Consider the following 20,885-nt stretch of genomic DNA (forward strand, 5'->3'; position numbering starts at 1 on the left):
TCAGTTAGAGTTTTCTGTGAGCAGCTTTTAAAGGAGATGATCTGGATGTCCATTGTCTGATTTGATTTTAACAGATTTCATATTTTCTCTGATTACAGACTGAATGCTTGTGGGCTCCTACAGACTCACTGTGAAGTTGTGGCCTCAGCTCTGAAGTCCAACCCCTCCCACCTGACAGACCTGGACCTGAGTTACAACTACAGTATACGGGACATCGGAGTAATGCTTCTGTCTGCTGGACTGGGGAGTCCACACTGTAAACTGGAGACTCTGAGGTCAGTTTACTGGAGCTGATGAAATCTCTGTTAAGAACCACCATGAGTCAGGTTGATAAGGACACATGTGATTGATAATCAGTGTTTTTGTCCTCATCTTTTCGTTTTCAGATTGAGATACTGCAAGTTGACAGAGAAGAGCTGTGTCCATCTGGTCTCAGCTCTGAAGTCCAACCCCTCCCACCTGAGACACCTGGACCTGAGAGGAAACCACATGGAGTACTCTGACATGAAGCAGCTGTGGGACCTTGTGGCCAGTCCAGACTATAAACTGGAGACTGTGAGGTCAGTAGAGGGGCGGAGTCAGTCCTTACCGAGAGAGAACATTAGCCAATCAGAGTTTGTTATGTGTCGTAGCATCAAGTCTGATCTGACGTCTGTCTGCTTCACTCCACAGGTGGAGAATGGACTGAAGAGGAGTGTGTGTGTGTGTGTGTGTGTGTGTGTGTGTGTGTGTGTGTGTGTGTGTGTGTGTGTGTGTGTGTGTGTGTGTGTGTGTGTGTGTGTGTGTGTGTGTGTGTGTGTGTGTATGGGGGGGGGGGGTAATACATGTACAGCTATTACAGCTATAATAAAGGCTCTATTTTGTATTTATCATACTGTTAGTTTTTGTTTTTACAACATCGTCACCATCTTTGGATTAGTTATCAGTGGTTTGATTACGAGTGATGACAGATTTTAAACGTGGGTTTATTGGATAGGCTGTTCTTTATGGATGTGAAAGTTGTGCTTGGACTCATATTTCTATGGAAAATATTTGTATGTATTTTTTTTTGTCACAGAAAGAGTTTGACTACATGTATACAGCAATAAGGAATCCTATACTATTTTATTAATCTAGTAGACCTACATTACTGATTGAAACTATAGTGTAATCTTCAGCTCAATAATACAGGAAACCAAGCTACTTTGATAAATCACTGGAGTATATAGGTTGTTAGTCTTTGTTTTTATGATATTGTCACCATCTTTGGACTAATAATCAGTGTGTGTGTTTTTAACGAGTGTTGAAAAGTTTTCAATGCCGGTTTATTGGACAGGCTCTTCTTTGTTACTGTGAAAGTTATGCTTGGACTCAAATTCTATGGAAAATATTCATATATATTTTTTGGTCACAGAAAGAGTTTGACTACACCGCAATAAGGAATCGTATACTTTGTATTAATCAAGTAGACCTATGTTACTAATAAAGACTGTAGTAGACTTCAGTTCAACAATACAGGAAACCAAGCTACTTTGATAAATCACTGCAGTGTATAGGCTGTTATTTTTTGTATAATATCATCACCATCTTTGGACTTATTATCAGTAGTTTGACACCAGTGGCTTATTCTGCTATAGGCACTGTTTAATGAGCGATGAATGGTTTGAAACATGGGTTTATTGGACAGGCTGTTCTTTATGGCTGTGGAAGTTGTGCTTCAACTTTCCTTCCTCACTTTAAGCTCTGGTTTTTCATGTAGCATCATCAAAAAAAGTGCCTTATGTATAAAAAAAAGTAGAAACGTTGAAGAAAAAAGATAAAAACAATCAGTCTTTTGATATCTGACCTGTAGTGTTCATACTCTGATGCCCTGATGTTTATTCACTGTATAATGTCTAATACCAACACATTTCCTTCCGACTCACATTTCACACTTGTACCAGAAATGTAGCCTAATGTAGTTAAAGAGGAACTATGCAAGACTTTCTACCGTTATTAAATTTAAATAATGAATGTATTAAACAGCTGTGGACTAATTGTAATGGTTAAATGACTTGTTCCAGGGAGAATGGAGACTCTTTGCCTTCCACTGGGCGTCTCTTGGCTGAAAACCAACCTTGCAAGTTCAGAGCCTCTAACCCGGTGTCCCGGATATTGTCTTGGTGGCGCCGGGCTCTGTAACCCGTAATCTCTTATATACAACTATACAAATATACACATATACAGGTAATACTCAGAAAATTAGAATATCGTGAAAAAGTTCATTCACTTCCCCATGATTGCGAACTGTACTGAACCAGACAGAGAGCTTTTAAAGGCTCAGGAACCCTTTGCAGGTGTTTTGGATTAATTGGCTGACAATTTGAGCTACAACATTGAACTTTTTCACGATATTCAAATTTTTTGAGATTCTGATTTTGGGGTTTTCATAAGCTGTAAGCCATAATAATCAAAAATCTAACAAATAAAAGCTTGAAATATCTTGCAATGCCTGTTATGAGTCTAAATAATATATTCATTTCACCTTTTAAGTTGAATTACTTAAATGAATGAACGTTTTCACGATATTCTAATTTTCTGAGTATTACCTGTAATATGTGTATGAATAATTTATCCACCGATCCACGCATTCCCTTTTTGAAAAGGGTTGGCACAACAGTGAAAAAGTGACCAGACTTGCATAGTTCCCCTTCAAAGCACATGACTTATTTTCTCATGTCATTTATAAATGTCTGCATACACTGCCTGTAAATTACTGTAATATTTTCACATAATCTTATATGAAAATTCTAAAAAATAAAGCACTTTATTCATATATGACACCACAGATGTTATTTGATCTGAATCAAAAACATTTTGCCTTCAAATTTTGTTGTTGAAAATATTTCTAACAGGTTATTTTTCACTGTCGTGTTTTTCATTTCCATTGTTTATCAGAGACACATTATATAAAAAAGTAAATTCTTCTGGTTAATGCTACTTGGAGACAACTGGTGGTAATGGCCAGAACTGCAACTGGCTCTATGACGGTTGGGTTGGTGGGAAAACGTGGACTATAGCTAACAAACAATCACCCATTAAGATTTTATTTATTTAATGTTTTCAATCGGATGAATCCCTTACCTATTTGGAATAGGTGTATCAGCGAACTGTTCCTGGGAAATACTATAACTATTAGAAAACAGCAGCTAGCAGTAGTCAAATGCTTAGCTAGGCTAAAATGTGGAATACAGAAAACGAAGCAGCGATAAATTAGAAAATGCCTCAGTAACAGTGTCTACTTTAAAAACAAAGAAATTGCTAACAAAGCGTCGGGGTTAACAGCTTGACGGCGGTTGCTAGCCTTACCGCTAGCTAGCTCTATGTAGCTAGCAGTAGCTAACTAAGTGCAGGGGCGGTAGAGCTATAGGCCATAGCTACTGGAGAAGCAGCACTTAGCGGACGGCGTTGAACACAAAGAGCAAACAAAACACTGACCGAAGGATTTCAGCCTCTGCCAGGTATCAGCATCATGGAGGGTGATGAGTCTGGAGGTGAGATGGTCACCACGGGAAACGCGCCACAATATTTACAAGGTGTTACATCATCTTCATCAGGGCTGTAGTGGAGGGTTTAAAAACACATTTACCCATCAAAGAGTCATGATTATTTATAGTTTAAACTTCAGGGTGAATGGGACATAAGGTTGAATGGGACAGTATAACGACACACGCTTTATTTTCTTTCCTGATGAGTGAAAATACAAACTTTTATGTGGAGTCCTAGCCGTGGAACCCAGTTATCAAAATGACATGCCCTCATCGGTGCGACATCACGTATGTGGGAGGGGCAAGCATCAAACAGGAGGTTGACCCTGCAACGCATGAAGAGAGGAAAATGACATAAGCTGTAGCAGGTTTTCATCATAAGGTCATAACGTTGTCACAGCTAATACAGTCTATTGCATCAACCTTTGATGGAAACATGAATATTTAATACTGCAACATTACATTATATTTGCTATATATATTATTTAATATTACATTTTATTTGCTATCTATCTATCTATCTATCTATCTATCTATCTATCTATCTATCTATCTATCTATCTATCTATCTATCTATCTATCTATCTATCTAACAAAATCAGTAAAAATTGTGTTAATATCATGTTGATAGACTATTATATAATTAGTCTGTGATCAAAGCAAATTATATTGGATTGTTAATTTTTAAGATACACAGTGGAATTATTGTGTGTAACCATTTTACATTTAAAAAGGTTTTTTTTTCTTACAGTGACAATTATTACACACTACACAAACACACACACACTGAAAGGGGAGGAGCAAGTGACTTTATAAGTGACAGAGGGAGTGCTCGGGGTCTCTGTGACTGAGCGCCGTGTCTTTATTATAGAGGTCGCAACACGTATCCAGGCTGTTTCCCAGGGAGTACAGAGGACTGTTCACCGTGGATCGGTACTCTGCTCCGTGTTGCTGTTTCACCATCAGACGACGTTTAGCAGATGGAGCAGCAATAAAGTCTGAGCTGGTGAGTGTTCACTGTTCACACACTGTTATTATTATTATCGGTGATGTTCAGACCTGTTATTAACCCGCAACTTAAATATAATGGAAAACAAGTAGCTACGTTATAATTTGTCTCATCCCCAGGTGTTTGACATAATGTAAACGTCACCAGTCACTTTCTACAACAGCCTGTAAATACAGTCAGCCTCGTTTGGTACAAAAAGTCATTTTGACGAACGCGTTAAAACGTTGAGTTTTTCCGTCTGAAGACGATAGAACACCGTGATTCGGCTACTATCAATACTGGAGTGAAAGTGTAAACATGGCGCAATTTTTCGAAAGTTGGTGACGTCTCACTTCCTGATTGGTCGAGATGAGCGGGACGACAGACAGATGTAAACAGTCTCACTGGGACCGACTTTGTATTTTGGTCGGTAGACAGTGAAATCACAGAGCTTTGTAAACACTGTAAACTGTATTTAGTCACTTTGTGAAACAATGTGAGCTTGTGTCAGAAACACAGAGGATGTGGTCACATAAATTAACCTGTTTAGTTAACTGGATTAAATGCTGCAGCTCTTTCAGTGTTGTGGACAGTTAGTCAGTTTGATTCATTTGGTCGATTAAAAAAAGAAGAGACTGACAAAATGCATGCAGTGGTCAGTAATAGGCTACATGCAACTAAAAGGTGTAGGCTGAAGCAATAGCTTATTGAGCTTTTTGTTCATGCATCACTGTTTAATTCATCTTCAGCCTGCAGCAAGAAGTTAACGGACTACAGCTAAATTAATGTGATATTAATTTTAGTTGTGTCAGTTTCCAAGCGGACATTTTGTCTGTTTACAGTTCATATTCTTATCTGCCAGTGAACGCCCTCTCAGTCTGTGTCTCTGTTATTTCTAGTGTTTAGTGTTGAGCTGCTGAATGTCACATAACTTCCTGTTCTCCTCTCATTACCTATAGAGGTGGAGCTGGAACTGGTGGGTGGAGCTGACTCTAGTGCAGCTCCACCCTTGTTGTTCTGCAGCGAGCACCACTTCTGTTGTTGTGCAGTTTATAATTCCCCGTCCACTAATTCACTCCTGTCCATCCTGGTGGACTTTCCTCCAGTTAAAACAATAAAAGTCATGAGAGAAGTGATATTTACTGTTGCTGCCTGTAAAATCATGTCAGCAGTGTTGAAGTCAGAGTTCGTGTCTGTTGTTTTGTCAGACGACATTTTTAAAGAGACGGAGCTGCAGCAAAGTGTGATCTGAGCTGGTGAGTGCGAACACAACATTATTATTATTATTAGGGCCACAGGGCCTATTATTGGGCTGTTATTATTATTGTTATAACTAGAGTGTAAAGAGTGAGTTTGTCAGAGTGAACTGTCGCAGTTGATATTCTGATCTGAGGAACATGGAGGAGGGTTAGCGGAGAGAGAGAACAGCTGCTGTGTGTATGTGTGTTAGAAGAGGACGGGGGATAGATTCACCTGTCAAGTTGTTAACAAACGTGAATCTGTACCTACAACGTGAACTGGTTTACATCTTAACTCTGGGTTGACGGTGTTGATGTGATGATGCTTCTTCTTGTCTTGTGCATTCACAAAGTTTGATAAATTGTGTATAATAACAATATAATAAAATACTGTAATATAATAAGGTATGTTTATTTTAATTAGGTAATTGATGCATGTTCAGTCAAAATACAATTTATGATCATTATTATTAATAATATTCAGTGTGTTGGACTTTTTTGTATTTTATGTAAATCCAGAGGCGCTTGTGCACCGAGTGCGTGTGTGTTGTTTCTCCATTTTAGAGTAGACAGCAGCAGCAGCTCACTTTCAGCTGCTGAGTGTTAATGAAAAGGTGACAATAATAATTAAATGTGTAAATCTGTTATTGTTCCTTGTGTGTCCTCAGCTGGTTGTCTGTCTCAGAGTTAGAGCAGCTACAAACCTGTCGACCTGTAAACTGTCTCAGTGTTTAGAGTTGAGCTAAACTTCACTTCCTGTTTCTGCTGTTGTTGATTTTCTGAGCTGAGGAACATGGAGGAGATTTAAAGATGGTGCTTATGGTGCTAATTAAAGAAGCAGAGAGAGAAAGAACGGTTCAACAATGAGCTACAGACAGAGGAGGGAGGTGATAAGAGACGGACCTACACACTGTGTGTGTGTGTGTGTGTGTGTGTGTGTGCGTGTGCATGTGATTCCTGCTATTATATACTTGGATCTGTCATGAACAGTTTGCTTACTCTTGTGTTTTTTTGTTCTGTGTGTAGACTCAGGTCGACGTTCATGTGTCACTGTTTAATTCAGCTTCAGCTGCAGCAAGAAGTAAACACAGGATTACAGCTAAATTAATGTGAACTTCTTTTAACTGGGCTCTCTTCATTTTAGTCATTATCTGGTCTGTTTATCACTAGACATTTTGTCTGTTTCCTGTTTATATTCTGCTGGTGAACACCCTCTCAGTCTGTGTTTAGTGTTGAGCTGCTGAACGTCACATCACTTCCTGGTTTTGTTGCTGTTGCTGCGCAGTTTATAATTCGGTCCTCTGATTGGCTCCTGTCCTGTGTCATGAACACTTTGTCATTACTCTTGTTTTTTTGTTCTGTGTGTAGACTCAGGTAGACGTTCATGTGTCACTGTTTAATTCAGCTTCAGCTGCAGCAAGAAGTAAACACAGAACTTCTTTTAACTTTTAACTCTTCATTTTAGTCATTTATATCTGGTCTGTTTCCCAGCTGACATTTTGTCTGTTTACTGTTCATATTCTTACGTGCTGGTGAACACCCTCTGTCTGTGGGTGTTTCTGTTATTTCTGTGTTTAGTGTTTCTGCTGCTGTTGTTGCACAGTTTATAATTCCCTGTCCTCTGATTGGTTCCTGTCCATCCTGGTGGACTTTCCTCCAGTTAAAACAATAAAAGTAATGAGAGCATTTAAAATTCAATAAAAAGTTAATAATAAAAAAATAAAAGTCATGAGAGAAGTGATATTTACAGCGGCTGTCAGTTTGTCCAAACTCGTGTGTGTTTACTGTTTTAACCCTGTGTGTGTGTGTGTGTGTGTGTGTGTGTGTGTGTGTGTGTTATCCCACAGTGTTCCTAGTTTCTCTCAGACCATGTTGAGGTCAGATCACAGTCTCCAGGACCCGCCTGTCCACCTCTGATCCACAAACCCACCTCCACTCTTCAGACCTGGACCTGGACCATCAGACCCACAGTAAGTCCTTCTACAGACCTGTGAGACTTTAAACTACAGCTGTTTATATTGAGCTGCACATCTGTACAGTTTCCCTGCTCCTCTCTCTGTGTCCTCAGGTCGAGGTCAAAGACTAAAACACTGTCAGAGAGAAACTCAGCTGAGTGTGAAGTGTTGTTGTTCTGTCTGACTTTGATAGTTTTACTTTTGTTTTTAGTCATAATTCACCTATTCATCAGTGTTTTATTACTCAGTGAGGCTGGTTGGAGAGGTGCTCTGTTAAAAAGAGTCACTCACAAATTACTGAATCTATTTGTCTTCTTTTCTAATGAAATTATAAACCATCTGTTTCTGAGCTTTAACATGCTAAAAGTCAAGAATCTTTGCACACACTGGGCCTGGTGAAAACCACAAGGGGGTGCTGTCACATAAACTGAATAATGACATTTAGATGTGTTCAGGTGTGGACTCTTATCCAACATACAAAGAAAGATTGTCCAAACATCTGATCTGACAGTCAGTGTTCCTGGTCTCTCTCTCAGACTGACTGGAGCCCTGAAGATGGCTGACCCCCGTGTGGACGTCAGATCACAGTCTTCTGGATCCATCTGTCTGTCTATGAAGAGTGGCTGGTCCAGAGTTACTCCTCCATACTTCAGTCCTGAACCTGGACCATCAGACACAAAGTAAGAGACGGTCTCCACTTAGCCTGGGTGATAAACTGAAAATTTACCGATACCGAATTTTATGACGATAACCAACGTCATTTTGCCCATGTCGGTATTTTCGGTGTTTTTTTAATAGAAAATAAAAGTCGTTTTTGTCTTTTTTGGCTGTGTGTGTAGGTAGGCTATGTTCATGTCCCTTTAAGACGCTGTACTACATGTACAGCGTGCGTAGTCACGTGACTCCACCCCATCCAGTCTGTAACAGGAAGGGAAAGAGATGGTGAGGAAATGATGGTTCAAAAGTTGAAGCGGCTGCTGCAGCGGCTTAGGTAGTAGTAGATCTCCATAGGCTAGGATTTAGGCTGCATTCACATGGAGCGTCTAAAAACGAGTGCAAAACACCAAAGCGCTTGGGAGGTCGCATCCATGGTCCCGTCTGCCGTTACTAAGCAACCAAAACCGCCTTGTGATCAGAGAACTGATCAGTGATCAATGTGATCTAAATAAAATCATGTTTGTGTTTGCAGAGGTCAGAACCACAGACTGAGAGCAGAGTCTCCAGGATCCATCTGTCTGTCCATGAAGAGTGACTGGTCCAAAGTTACTCCTCCATACTTCAGTCCTGAACCTGGACCTGGACCTAAACCAGACAAAAAGTAAGAGACGGTTCCTACTGTAAACTGAGTTGAAGATGATTCAGTCATTAGACTCAGGTGAAGGAAACAGAGAGAAACTACAGAGGGACTACAAGGGACTACAGATGCAAATTAGCTTAAAGCTACAATCTGGTATAGTGCATCAAATGGCAACATTTATGTTTTAACTGTACATTGTCCCTTTTAAATAAATTAAAATTGAATTGAATTGAAACCATCAGACTCTGAAGGTTCACAACAAACCTCAGAGACAGAAACATGCACACATACTCTGTCCATAGCCGTGTTTCCACTGCAGGAGTTCCTGGTAAAAGGAGGGTGTAGGAACTTCTACAGGACCCGTCCTCTCAGTCGGCCCTCTCGGTGGCCGTGTCTCCACTGCAGACAGAACCCACCAGGCTCGCTGGTGACATGCAACAGTTTTGATCATCGCGAGGTCATTGTGCAGCATTTTTTTTTTTTTTACTGCTCTTCTTGTTGTTTTTTTCTTTTCTGCCGTCTCGATTGTCACGTAATACCGCGATCGCTTATCACACTTTTTTTTTTACCAGGCCTACTGCTACTCTCGTCTTTTAATCAGTTATTCTCTCTTTTTTCCGGCCGTCTTTCCGTTTTTAGTAACATTTGGGTTTAAAAATGCCGCTTATTTTGGGGCTTTCTCTTAGCATCACATTCTGCTTTGAGTCTGACCAATCATCAGTCTGATGAGGCGCGTTTCCACTGCAGGAACTTGGGGGCAATTTTACGGGGCCAGCCCCGTTGGTGTGTGTCTCCACTGCAGGAACCTCCCCCACAGGGCCGCTTACAGGAACTTTTACGGGGCCGAACGGAGTCCCTGCCTGGGGGTAGGTACTCGGATCGGCCCTGAAGAAGTCCCGGTGGGGCTTGAGATTTACTCTGTGCTGATTGGTCAGACTCAAAGCAGGATCATGTGACGCTAAGAGAAAGCCCCAAAATAAGATGCATTTTTACAACCCAACCTTACTAAAAACGGAAAAACGGCCGGAAAAAAGAGAGAATAACTCAGTAAAAGACGAGAGTGGCAGTAGGCCTGGTAAAAAAAAAAAGAGAGTGGTAAATAGGCGATCGCGGGATTACGTGACGATCAAGACGGCTTTTTTTTAATTTTTTTTAAGAAAGCTATACTGACAGAAAACAGCAACAACAAGAGCAGTAAAAAAAAAAAGCGCTGCACAACGACCATGCAATGATCGAAACTGTTGCACGTCGCCATAAGAGCCCGGTGGGTCCTGTCTGCAGTGGAGACACGGCCACCGAGAGGGGCGAGTGAGAGGACAGCCCCGCCCCCTTGAGGAGGTTAACCAATCAGAGCTCAGATGTGGAGCTGTGACATGTTGTTGATCCAGAAATGTCTTGACAGGAGGAAGAGGAGTGGTGTCTCTGTGGACCAGCAGCTGTCCTGCTGTGGTCTCTGTCAGGACATCCTGAAGAATCCAGTCTCCACCAGCTGTGGACACTGGTTCTGCAGACAGTGCTTCACCTCAGACTGGGACCAGTCTGGTTCTTCAGGACCCCCCTCCTGTCCCCAGTGTGGAAAAAGACCCAGAACCAGAGGTGAGCTGCAGAGTCATTGTTCCATCACACAGCACTGACATTTAAGATGATGATTCAAACCTTCTCTTTGTTGTCTGTAGTTTTTCTGTAGCTGATGAAAATAATCTGATCAGATTGTCAGACTCTCTGTCTTCAGTCTGACTCTGTCTCTTCTCTCTCAGCAGATCGTGGTCTGCAGGAGGTTTTAGATCAACATAAGATCAGTCTGAGGACCAGATGTGAACGAGTGACTGAAGGAACTGAGGGAACAGGAAGAGGAATCCCTTTTAGCAAGGTCTACACTGAGCTCTACATCACAGAGGGACAGAGTGAAGAGGTTAATACCCAACATGAGGTGAGACAGCTGGAGACAACGTCCAAGAAGAAGACCCTCCATGACACTCCAATCAAGTGCCACGACATCTTTAAAGACTTACCTGTCCAACAGAGAGAAGAAGTCTCAACGGTCTCACCTGTCCAACAGAGAAATGTCTCATCTGTCAAACATACAAACATCTCTAAAGCCCGACCTGTAAAATGGAGATACAAGTTCTCTAAAGCCTTACCTGTCAAACGGAGACAAGCCATCTATGTACTCTTACCTGACCAACGGAGACGCCACATCTCTGAAACATTACTTGTCCAACAGAAACAGGACATCTTCAAAGCATCACAACAGACATATGACATCTTTAAATTATTACCTGACCGAAGAAGACGTCACATCCCTAAAGCCTTACCCGTCCACCAGAGAAAGGACATCTCTACAGTCTCACCTGTCCAACGGAGACCCATCAGAGTGGTTCTGACCAACGGCGTCGCTGGCGTTGGAAAAACCTTCTGGGCACAGAAGTTCACTCTGGACTGGGCCGAGGGCTTGGAGAACCAAGATGTCAGCCTGCTGGTTCCTCTTTCGTTCAGGGAGCTGAACCTGATCAGAGATCAGCGGTTGAGTCTTCTCAGGCTGCTCCATGTTTTCCATCCAACATTACAGAAGGTCACAGCACAGCAGCTGGCTGTCTGTAAACTTCTCTTCATCTTTGACGGCCTGGATGAAAGCCGACTGTCACTGGACTTCAACAACAGGGAGGTTGTGTCTGATGTCACACAGACGTCATCAGTCAACGTGCTGCTGACAAACCTCATCCAGGGGAATCTGCTTCCCTCGGCTCTGGTCTGGATCACCTCCAGACCCGCAGCAGCCAATCAGATCCCTCCTACATGTGTTGACAGGGTAACAGAGGTCCGAGGCTTCACTGACGCCCAGATAGAGGAGTACTTCAGGAGGAGGTCCAGTGATGAAGATCTGTCCAGAAGAATCATATCACACATCAAGACGTCCAGGACCCTCCACATCATGTGTCAAGTCCCAGTCTTCTGCTGGATCAGTGCTACAGTTCTGGAGCACATGTTGACCACAGACCAGAGAGGAGAGCTGCCCAAGACCACGACTGACCTGTACTCACACTTCCTGCTGGTCCAGACAAAGAGAAAGAAGAACAAGTACGGTGAAGGACATGAGACGAGTCCACAGGAGCTGACAGAGGCCGACAGGGAAGTTCTTCTGAAGCTGGGGAGGCTGGCGTTTGAACAGCTGGAGAAAGGAAACATCATGTTCTACCAAGAAGACCTGGAGCAGTGTGGTCTGGATGTCACAGAGGCCTTGGTGAACTCAGGACTCTGTACTGAGATCTTCAAAAGAGAGAGTGTGATCTTCCAGAGAACAGTCTACTGCTTTGTTCATCTGAGTGTTCAGGAGTTTCTGGCTGCAGTCTACATGTTCCACTGTTTCACCAACAGGAACACACAGGTCCTCAAGAAGTTCTTGGGAAAACAACAGGATGGCTTAACCCTGGATGACTTCCTGCAGAGCGCCATGGACAAATCCTTCAGAAGTAAAAATGGTCACCTGGACCTGTTTGTTCGCTTCCTTCATGGCCTCTCTCTGGAGTCCAACCAGAGGCTGTTAGGAGGTCTGCTGGGTCAGACAGACAACAGTCCAGAAACCATCCAGAGAGCCATTAACAACCTAAAGGAGATGAACAGTTATTTTACTTCTCCTGACAGAAGCATCAACATCTTCCACTGTCTGATGGAGATGAAGGACCAGTCAGTTTATCAGCAGATCCAACAGTTCCTGAAGTCAGAGAACAGATCAAAGGAGAAACTCTCTGAGATCCAGTGTTCAGCTCTGGCCTACATGCTGCAGATGTCAGAGCAGGTTATGGACGAGTTGGACCTGGACAAGTTCAACACATCACCAGAGGGACAACGGAGACTGCTCCCTGCTGTGAGGAACTGCAGGAAGGCTCGGTGAGTCCAGTCCAGACATGATCAATGAATACTGATCACTAGATCAGTCATATTCAGATACAAATTATAGATAGATATCACATGACGTCACACAGCGTTCGCAGCCGGTCACAGCGCCATCTTGGGTACCGACTTCCAAAGGCAGTCTATGGGCTGTGACCTGATACATCATGGCTGTGACATCAAATCTCACAAAAATAGTGGATAAACCTTTTTTTATTACATGGCTCTATTGAATGTCGTATTCCGATAATTTATTGATATTTCTGATATTTATTTACATCTTGATTTTGCATTTAACAGTCTGTTATTCCTGTTTAACAGATCGTTGCTAAGTAAAATACACTAGGTAGGGACGCCGCTCTGATCAGCGCAGCACAGAAAAGAGAAACTATGCAGGATATTTACTTTCTGTTTCATTTTTACCGTCATTAAACAGCTTGGGAGACGTACGCCAAGGGAGGCTGCCTCACTCTACTGAGTGTGAGCGGCACGTACGTTCACGTTGCTTTCTTTCGTGAATTGTAAACACACAGACGCCCCCTCGGTTTTAGCGTCCAGCAGTTTAGCGGGTAATTCAACAGCAGTGATGGATAACTGTACCGGAGAGGCTCAACATGAGCTTCATTTGAGGAATAAACAGCAGCTTTTACCTGACGGGAGACCGACGCCTGAGCTACGGTAGCTAACAGCTAGCAGGTTTTACCTACTTTTCCTCCCTCCCTCCCTCCCTTTCTTATACACGCACACACACGGCCCAGGTTGTCTGTCATATCTGTTGTAAACAGCTTGTTGAGTACAGTTAACACTATTGTTGCTTCGGTTTGAGTGTGGATTAATTGTTAACGGTTTGTGATAAGTAACTGTGTAGATGGCGTGGATTGTGATAAGAAGGTGTTGCACATATTTTAAGACTTATCTGTGCAAACCATTGTGCAAAACCTGTTTGTTGTGACTTTTTGCGTGATAAGATGATTTGCCGAATTCTTCTTCCATTCCTGCAGCCTTTTGTCTCAATGTTAAAGATGGCAAAATGTCGAGATATTTTATTACTTTATGAAAATAAATGTCTGTGAGTTAAAAAAGAAGTGGGCTACGCATTTCTGATTTGATTTGGCTTTTCGTGTATTTGGTTAAACACATATAAGTAACAGGTTGAGAGAGAGAGAGAGAGAGAGAGAGAGAGAGAGAGAGAGACGAGGAGAGAGAGAGGTCAGCTGGGTGAGCTAGATTAACTTTTAACGGGAGAGAGAGCGGCGCACCGCGCTGTCAAAGCTCGTCTCAGCAGAAATGGTGTGTGCTTTCAAGGCAAGGCCATCAAAATGAGAAATATCCATATCCAAACTACATGCAGCAGTCATTTCTGGTCAGAGAGGATGTGGCTGCACTGAGCTGAATAGAGGTTAACTCAAGTGTTCGGTACCCAGCATGGCGGCGGCCAGGTGGAACGCTTCGTGACGTCACCTACTGATAAGCATCTATACTGTATATCTGTTCTTTGGCATGCTACTTTGTTGCATGTGTATTGTGATGGCATGTTCTCCTGAGGTTCTGTATCTGTACCTGAAAAGGTCCAGATTACAGGTCTACATCAGGCCCAGTGTGTGTCTTGGGGATCAGTTCGGTCTTCAGATCCTGTAGACTCCCGTAAACTTCAAAGTTGTTTGAAGTAGTTGGAGTTTTTCATGGAGATGATCTACTTGTCCACTGTCTGATTTGATTCTAACAGATTGAATATTTTCTCTGATTACAGGCTGAATTCTTGTGGGCTCCTAAAGACTCACTGTGAAGTTGTGGCCTCAGCTCTTAAGTCCAACCCCTCCCACCTGACAGACCTGGACCTGAGTTACAACTACAACATACAGAACTTTGGAGTGAAGCTTCTGTCTGATGGACTGAGGAGTCCACACTGTAAATTGGAGACTCTGAGGTCAGTTCACTGACTGGAGCAGATGAAATCTCTGTTAAAGGGATAGTTCAACATTTTGGCAAATTGGCCCATTGCCATAATCGCTATAGTCATAGCAGTAGGTTCGTTACCTTTATTTCGGACCCCATAGGTCCATAGCGAGACATAACACAACAAGACATAACACGACAGGTCGACAACAGACACACAGCATTGTCGGTGCAAGCTATTTTTAGAATGGCGACTTAGAAAGTTGTGACCTGCACACTCACCACGCTATGAGATAACAGAACGTTACGAAACTGAGCCGTTTTCGAGGTACAGAGACTGCATGCTGAAAAATTGTCCCTGAACACAACACGCATCAGTGGTTTTGCATGAATTTACCTCTAAAACAACTCTGTCTGGTAACGTTCTGTTATTATCTCATAGCGTGGTGAATACAGGTCACAACTTGTCCACCAGAGCGTTGTGGAGTTGTTGGATTGTGTATTTGATGAGTTTGATGATGAGGGAAACCAAGAAATCCCATGAGCCTCCGTAGCGTAGCTCTGAGCAGCTCACGGCTCTGCTCCACCGTTCTAAAAATAGCTTGCACCGACAATTAAAGGTAATGAACCTACTGCTATGACTATAGGGATTATGGCAATGGGCTAATTTGCCAAAATGTTGAACTATCCCTTTAAGAACCACCATGAGTCAGGTTGATTGTGATTGAAAATCAATGATTTAATTTAATTTAATCTTCATCTTCAGACTGAGTCACTGCGAGTTGACAGGAAGGAGCTGTGTCCATCTGACCTCAGCTCTGAAGTCCAACCCCTCCCACCTGAGACACCTGGACCTGAGAGGAAACAATCTCGAGTACTATGACTTGATGGAGCTGTGGGAGCGTGTGGAGAGTCCAGACTATAAACTGGAGACTGTGAGGTCAGTAGAGGGGCGGAGTCAGTCCTTACTCACAGAGAACATTAGCCAATCAGAGTTTGTCATGTATCGTAGCATCAAGTCTGATCTGACGTCTGTCTGCTTCACTCCACAGGTGGAGAGAAGAGGACTGAAGAGGAGTGTGTGTGTGTGACAAATGAGTGAAATATTGATCATGACTAGGGTTTAATCCCAGGACCCGGGATTCCCGGGAAATCTGATCAAAACTATTTCTCGATTCCCGGGAAAGGTTATGACGGGAAACCGGGAAAATAGCCTAATAAAAAAAAATCAATGGTGCGTGTCTAATGCAGTAACGTTGATAGAGGCGACGGTGCCACCGTAACTACGGTAATACAGGCTCACTATTCAGCTACAGGCTGCCTCCGCTAATGATGTCTGGGTCTGTGACCAGTTTTGTGTGGGGGCATTTTCAAAAACTGGAGAATGACAAGATCAAGTCTACATCATTTGAACCGCGAGCCTTCTCATCCCCCCTACAGTAGCGCACAGCGTCTCCCAGACCGTCATGTTGGCTACGGTAGTGTACTGTAAATTCTCTCTCTCAAAAAAAAAAGGCGTCTTGAGATGCCGGTTGCACTGGGTCAGGTCTGTCTCCAGGTTTGAGCAAATAAAAGCCGGTCTCAATTAGAAGCCGGGTCTGTTTTCTTCAAGTTCTTGTGAATGAACAAAACCTCTCAAAGTGCTTCATTCCTGCTACAGTTCTCAAAGACCCGACCCGGTCCGGTCCGCTATTGCGACCAGACTCAAGTGCATTAATTCTCTAAATTAAATAAAAGCCTGTCCCATATAGACACCTGTCTATTAACATATCGTGAGTTGATGTCGATGTGACTGTATTGGCTAGGGATGGGCATTTGAAGAAATCTTTTTGATCGATCATCGGGGAAATTAACGATCAATTATCGATTTAATCGTTAATATTAATATTCATATTAATATGAATATTAATTTTCAATTTAATAACAGAATGCGTGCGGCTATGGCGTGTGCCAGTAATCCAGGGCAGTCCCCGTTTAGGAAGGTCGGACAACAACGTACACGGACGTCTGTGTGCTTGTGCTTCACCTGCAGGGACCGTGCCGACACCGGCATTTAAAAAAAAAAAAAAAAAAAAGTTGTGCTGCCTGGCGCACCTGCAGCTGAGCCGTCAGAGCAGCTCTGCTGTCCCTCTCTCTTCAGCCTCGTGTTTGGCTGCACTTGTACGAAAGAAATCGCAAGCACTTTCAAACTGTGAAAGCGTGTGTTTTATTGTTATTTCTGTGGCCAACACACCGCGGAGCGGCGCTCTGATCAGCGCGGCACAGAAAAGAGAATCAAACTATGCAGGATATTTACCTTAAGTTTCGTTTTAACCGTAGTTAAACAGCTTCGGACTAATTGTGATGTTAGATAAATGACTTGTAGCTTGTAACTTACAGAGAGAGTGGAGGCTCCTTCCACACTGCTGCTGAAAACCAAACCTGCTGATCAGAGCGGGCGGAGCCGCGGAGTCACAGCTCGTCTCTGTTGCACCAAGTCCGCGACACAAGCGCCCCGTCATATTTAATGAATGATTTCACTCTTAAACCATGTAATAATAATAATATATAATAATAATATAGAGTTTATTGGTTGTTATGAAAAAAAATATTTCTACATAACAACATCTGCCCTCTACATGATCCCTTATAATAAATCGATAAAAAATTAACGTGATCGATAAAATTCTTAACGATCAATAATCGATCATCGATTAATCATGCCCATCCCTAGTATTGGCTATAAACTACAGGTCCACAACAAGATGCCCCAACGAAATGGGTCGTCTTATCCCGGGATCTGATTCATGTTATTAAAAAATATTAAACCCTAATCATGACTGAGTGTGTCCACGTTGAACCAATGACAATGTCAGTCTGGCAGAGTTTCATAAGTTTAAGGAGCCGATCATGTTACTCTGTGGTGAAGGTGGGTGGGGCTAAGTGAAAGTAAAACTGTATCGGTACTTAATGTTTTCTGGCACTGTGCTGGAGTCCCGGTGTTTGGCCGATGTCATGTTAGATTTGAAAACAGATATTTCTATGGAAAATATATAAATATGTATATTTTTTAAACTTTTAAACTAAAGAGTTTTACTATACATGTACAGCTATAAGGAATGCTCTATTTTGTGTTTATTAAGTTGTTGTTAGTAATAAAGACAGCAGTATATAGGCTGTTAGTCTTTGTTTTTATAACATTGTCACCATCTTTGGATTAATTATCAGTGGTTTGATTACGAGTGATGAAAGGTTTTCAATGTGGGTCTATTGGACATGCTCTTTATGGATGTGAAAGTTGTGCTTGGTTTCACATTTCTATGGGAAATATTCATGTGTATTTGTTTTGTCACAGAACGAATTTGTCTACAGCAATAAGGAATCCTATAAACAAGTAGACCTGTGTTATTAATAAAGACTGTAATATAATCTTCAGATAAATAATACAGGAAACCGAGCTAATTTGATAAATCACTGCAATATATGGTCTTTGTTTGTGTAACGTTGTCACCGGTTGGAATTTATTATCAGTGGTTTGACACCAGTGGCATGTTCTGCTATATGCACTGTTTAATGAGCATTTAAATGTTTTGAATGTGGGTTCATTGGACAGGCTGTTCTTTATGCATGTGAAAATGTGAAAGACTCACATTTCTATGGAAAATATTCATGTGTATTTTTTTTAACTCACAGAAAGCGTTTAACTATTTATGTTATACAGCAATAAGGAAGCCTATATTTTGTAATAATCAAGTAGACCTACTTTATCAATATAAACTGTAGTGTAATCTTCAGATGAATAATACAGGAAACTAAGCTACTGTGAAAAGTCACTGCAAATTATTGTAAATTATTGACACCAGTGGCTTGTTCTGCTGCACTGTTTAATGGGCATTGAAAGGTTTTAAATGTGGGTTTATTGGACAGGTTGTTCTTTATGACTGTAAAAGTTGTGTTCGGACTTCGATACAGTTCCAGGAAGAGAAGGTTACCTTACTCATTTCAAGCTCTGGTTTTAACTGCCTTATGTTATTAAAAAAAAGAAAAGAAAAAAAAGTTGAAAAGTAGAAATGTTAAAGAAAAAAGATAAAAACATAATATCCTTTGGTGTGTTGATGTTGTAGATACCTCACCTGTAGTGTTCACTTACCTTCATGTCCTTTTGTTTATTCACTGTATATTGTCTAATACCAGCACATTTCATACTTGTAATGTATGTAGATCAGAACATGTTTTATTTTCTTGTCATTTATAAATGTGTGCATCCACTGTAAATGACTGTGATATTTTCACTGAATCTTATATGAAAATTCAAAAATAATAATAATAATAATAATGAAGCACTTTATTCATATCTGACCCAACAGATGTTATATTAGCTAAAATCAAAAACATTTTATGTATTTTCAATAAATTTGTAATCTTATCCATGGTTTTGTTCTCTCTTTGTGCACCTGAGACACATATTGTGTTGTTTACTGCTGTTTGGAGACACCTGGTGGTGATGGACAGAAGTAGCTACACCTGCTACACTCACTGACCAACATTCAGCCTGACCTGAGGACGGACGGTGGTCTTCAGCTTCAGTATTGTCCTTCATGGATCAGGATCAGCTCCATTGTTCCTGGACTTCCAACGGTTCACCTATATATTAAAGGGTTATTTCAGCTACAAATGCCCATTAAGTATAATATCTGCAGTGGATTAGTCTCTGCTTCCCCCCAATGAGAAACACCAGTGCATCCATAACACTGTTGTCAATGAAGGACAATCAATAGTGTCTTTTCACCGCCTACGAGAAGTCCCATCTCAAAATAATACACCAGTTCAATAGTACAATCTAAAGTAACAAGCTGGTTGGAAAAAAGTTTTTTTTTTTTTTAAATCTGGAACTAACCAACTCACTCTGTATTTTTGTATTTGTATTTTTTTATTAGCACATGAAATATATATAAAACAGCAATATTAAAAAGTAGAACAACAACAAAAAACATACTATGTATACAGTAGATAAAGCAAATGTGCAGTAGAAACCGAAAAAACCCCTAAGGGCTTGTCAAATGGTCCTCCTAAAGATAAACATACAACATAAATTTAATTTACAGTAATGTGAAGAACAACATAAAACAACTAGAAAAGAAAGAGAGAGAGAAAAGCAATATTGTGTGGTGATGTAAAGAAAATAGGACACTCCTCGGTACTCCTCCACACAGGCAGGCTCCACAACGCGCTGTATCACTCCACCTCTTCCAAACACCACTGATTCAAACAGCTTTAAATCGTACTCTTGAACTGGTGTATAATTTTGAGACGGGACTTCTCGTAGGCGGTGAAACTATGCTGATTAGTTGTCCCTCATTGACAACAGTGTACTGCCTGTGTCTCGGTGCAGCACGATGCGCCGGTGTTTCTCAGTGGGGGAGAGCAGAGACCTTTTATTTATCTATTATTTTTTATTTCTACTGCAGATAGTGTACGTAAGGGCATTTTTAGCTCAATACAACCCCACTTCCAAAAAGCTGAAATATCCCTTAAATCTAATGGAGGCTGCTGTACTCACCTCACCTTGAGCTCCTTCTGTAGCTACTAACGTTAGCTAGTCCTCTTCATCTTGTCGACAAAGGTCCAGCATTTCCCAACCTTCACTGTTCGCTGGTGATAAAAATCAAACAACACAGACAGAAACACTTTAAAATCTAAAACTGAATAAAGTTTACTTACTTACTTCTGTAGCAATGGTACAACGGTGAAAGCTAAGAGCCTTTAACTAACTTTCTGTGAAGAAAACCGTTATTCCTCGTCGTCGTTGTTGCTAGGCGACCAGAGCCGCTTCTCTGGATCACGCCACCAACGGCGGGAACCGGAACAGCTAATGACGCACACAGTGGATCGTTAAGTTGCTATGCTACGCCGTCTGGTACAAAAAGTCTATTTTTTACGTCCGTGTGAAGACGTAAGAGAGGCAACAGAAAAAAAATATACAGTCTGTACGCGTCTGTGTTGTCTAAAAACATCAGAAATTACCGTGTTTTGTTTGAACGTTGACAGTTAATGATGCTGCATTCAAGACAACTCGGAACTTTGACTCTCCCCCTGTTGATTTGTGTTCCAGACGCAACACGCCAGGCGGACTGC

At 41.6% G+C, this 20,885-nt stretch overlaps 2 protein-coding genes across 6 annotated transcripts in view; both read left to right on the forward strand.

The window, feature by feature from the left end:
* LOC310987555 (protein NLRC3-like) overlaps nucleotides 1–15,867 on the forward strand; it is a 49,840-nt gene extending 33,973 nt beyond the window's left edge. For 4 of the 5 annotated variants that reach the window (XM_083973868.1, XM_083973871.1, XM_083973869.1 and 1 more), the window contains 3 exons: nucleotides 99–275; nucleotides 387–560; nucleotides 15,824–15,867. In XM_083973868.1, the coding sequence (XP_083829994.1) occupies nucleotides 99–275; nucleotides 387–560; nucleotides 15,824–15,842 (370 nt within the window). In that variant the 3' untranslated portion in view covers nucleotides 15,843–15,867. Of the gene's footprint in view, nucleotides 1–98; nucleotides 276–386; nucleotides 561–672; nucleotides 817–15,823 lie in introns of those variants that run through there. The other variant, XM_083973867.1, reaches the window with a different exon arrangement.
* On the forward strand, nucleotides 7,716–15,751 carry LOC310987261 (protein NLRC3-like; the record flags this gene model as incomplete). The annotated part of the gene is made up of 8 exons (XM_083973450.1): nucleotides 7,716–7,722; nucleotides 8,224–8,367; nucleotides 8,877–9,005; nucleotides 10,387–10,580; nucleotides 10,742–10,998; nucleotides 11,317–12,872; nucleotides 14,626–14,802; nucleotides 15,538–15,751. Coding segments are annotated over exons 2-8 (2,652 nt in total), but the record flags the coding sequence as incomplete, so codon positions are not given.
* Nucleotides 15,868–20,885: the final 5,018 nt, after the last annotated feature.

Source organism: Trachurus trachurus, assembly GCF_905171665.1.
Source record: "Trachurus trachurus genome assembly, chromosome: 6".
NCBI lineage: Eukaryota > Metazoa > Chordata > Actinopteri > Carangiformes > Carangidae > Trachurus > Trachurus trachurus.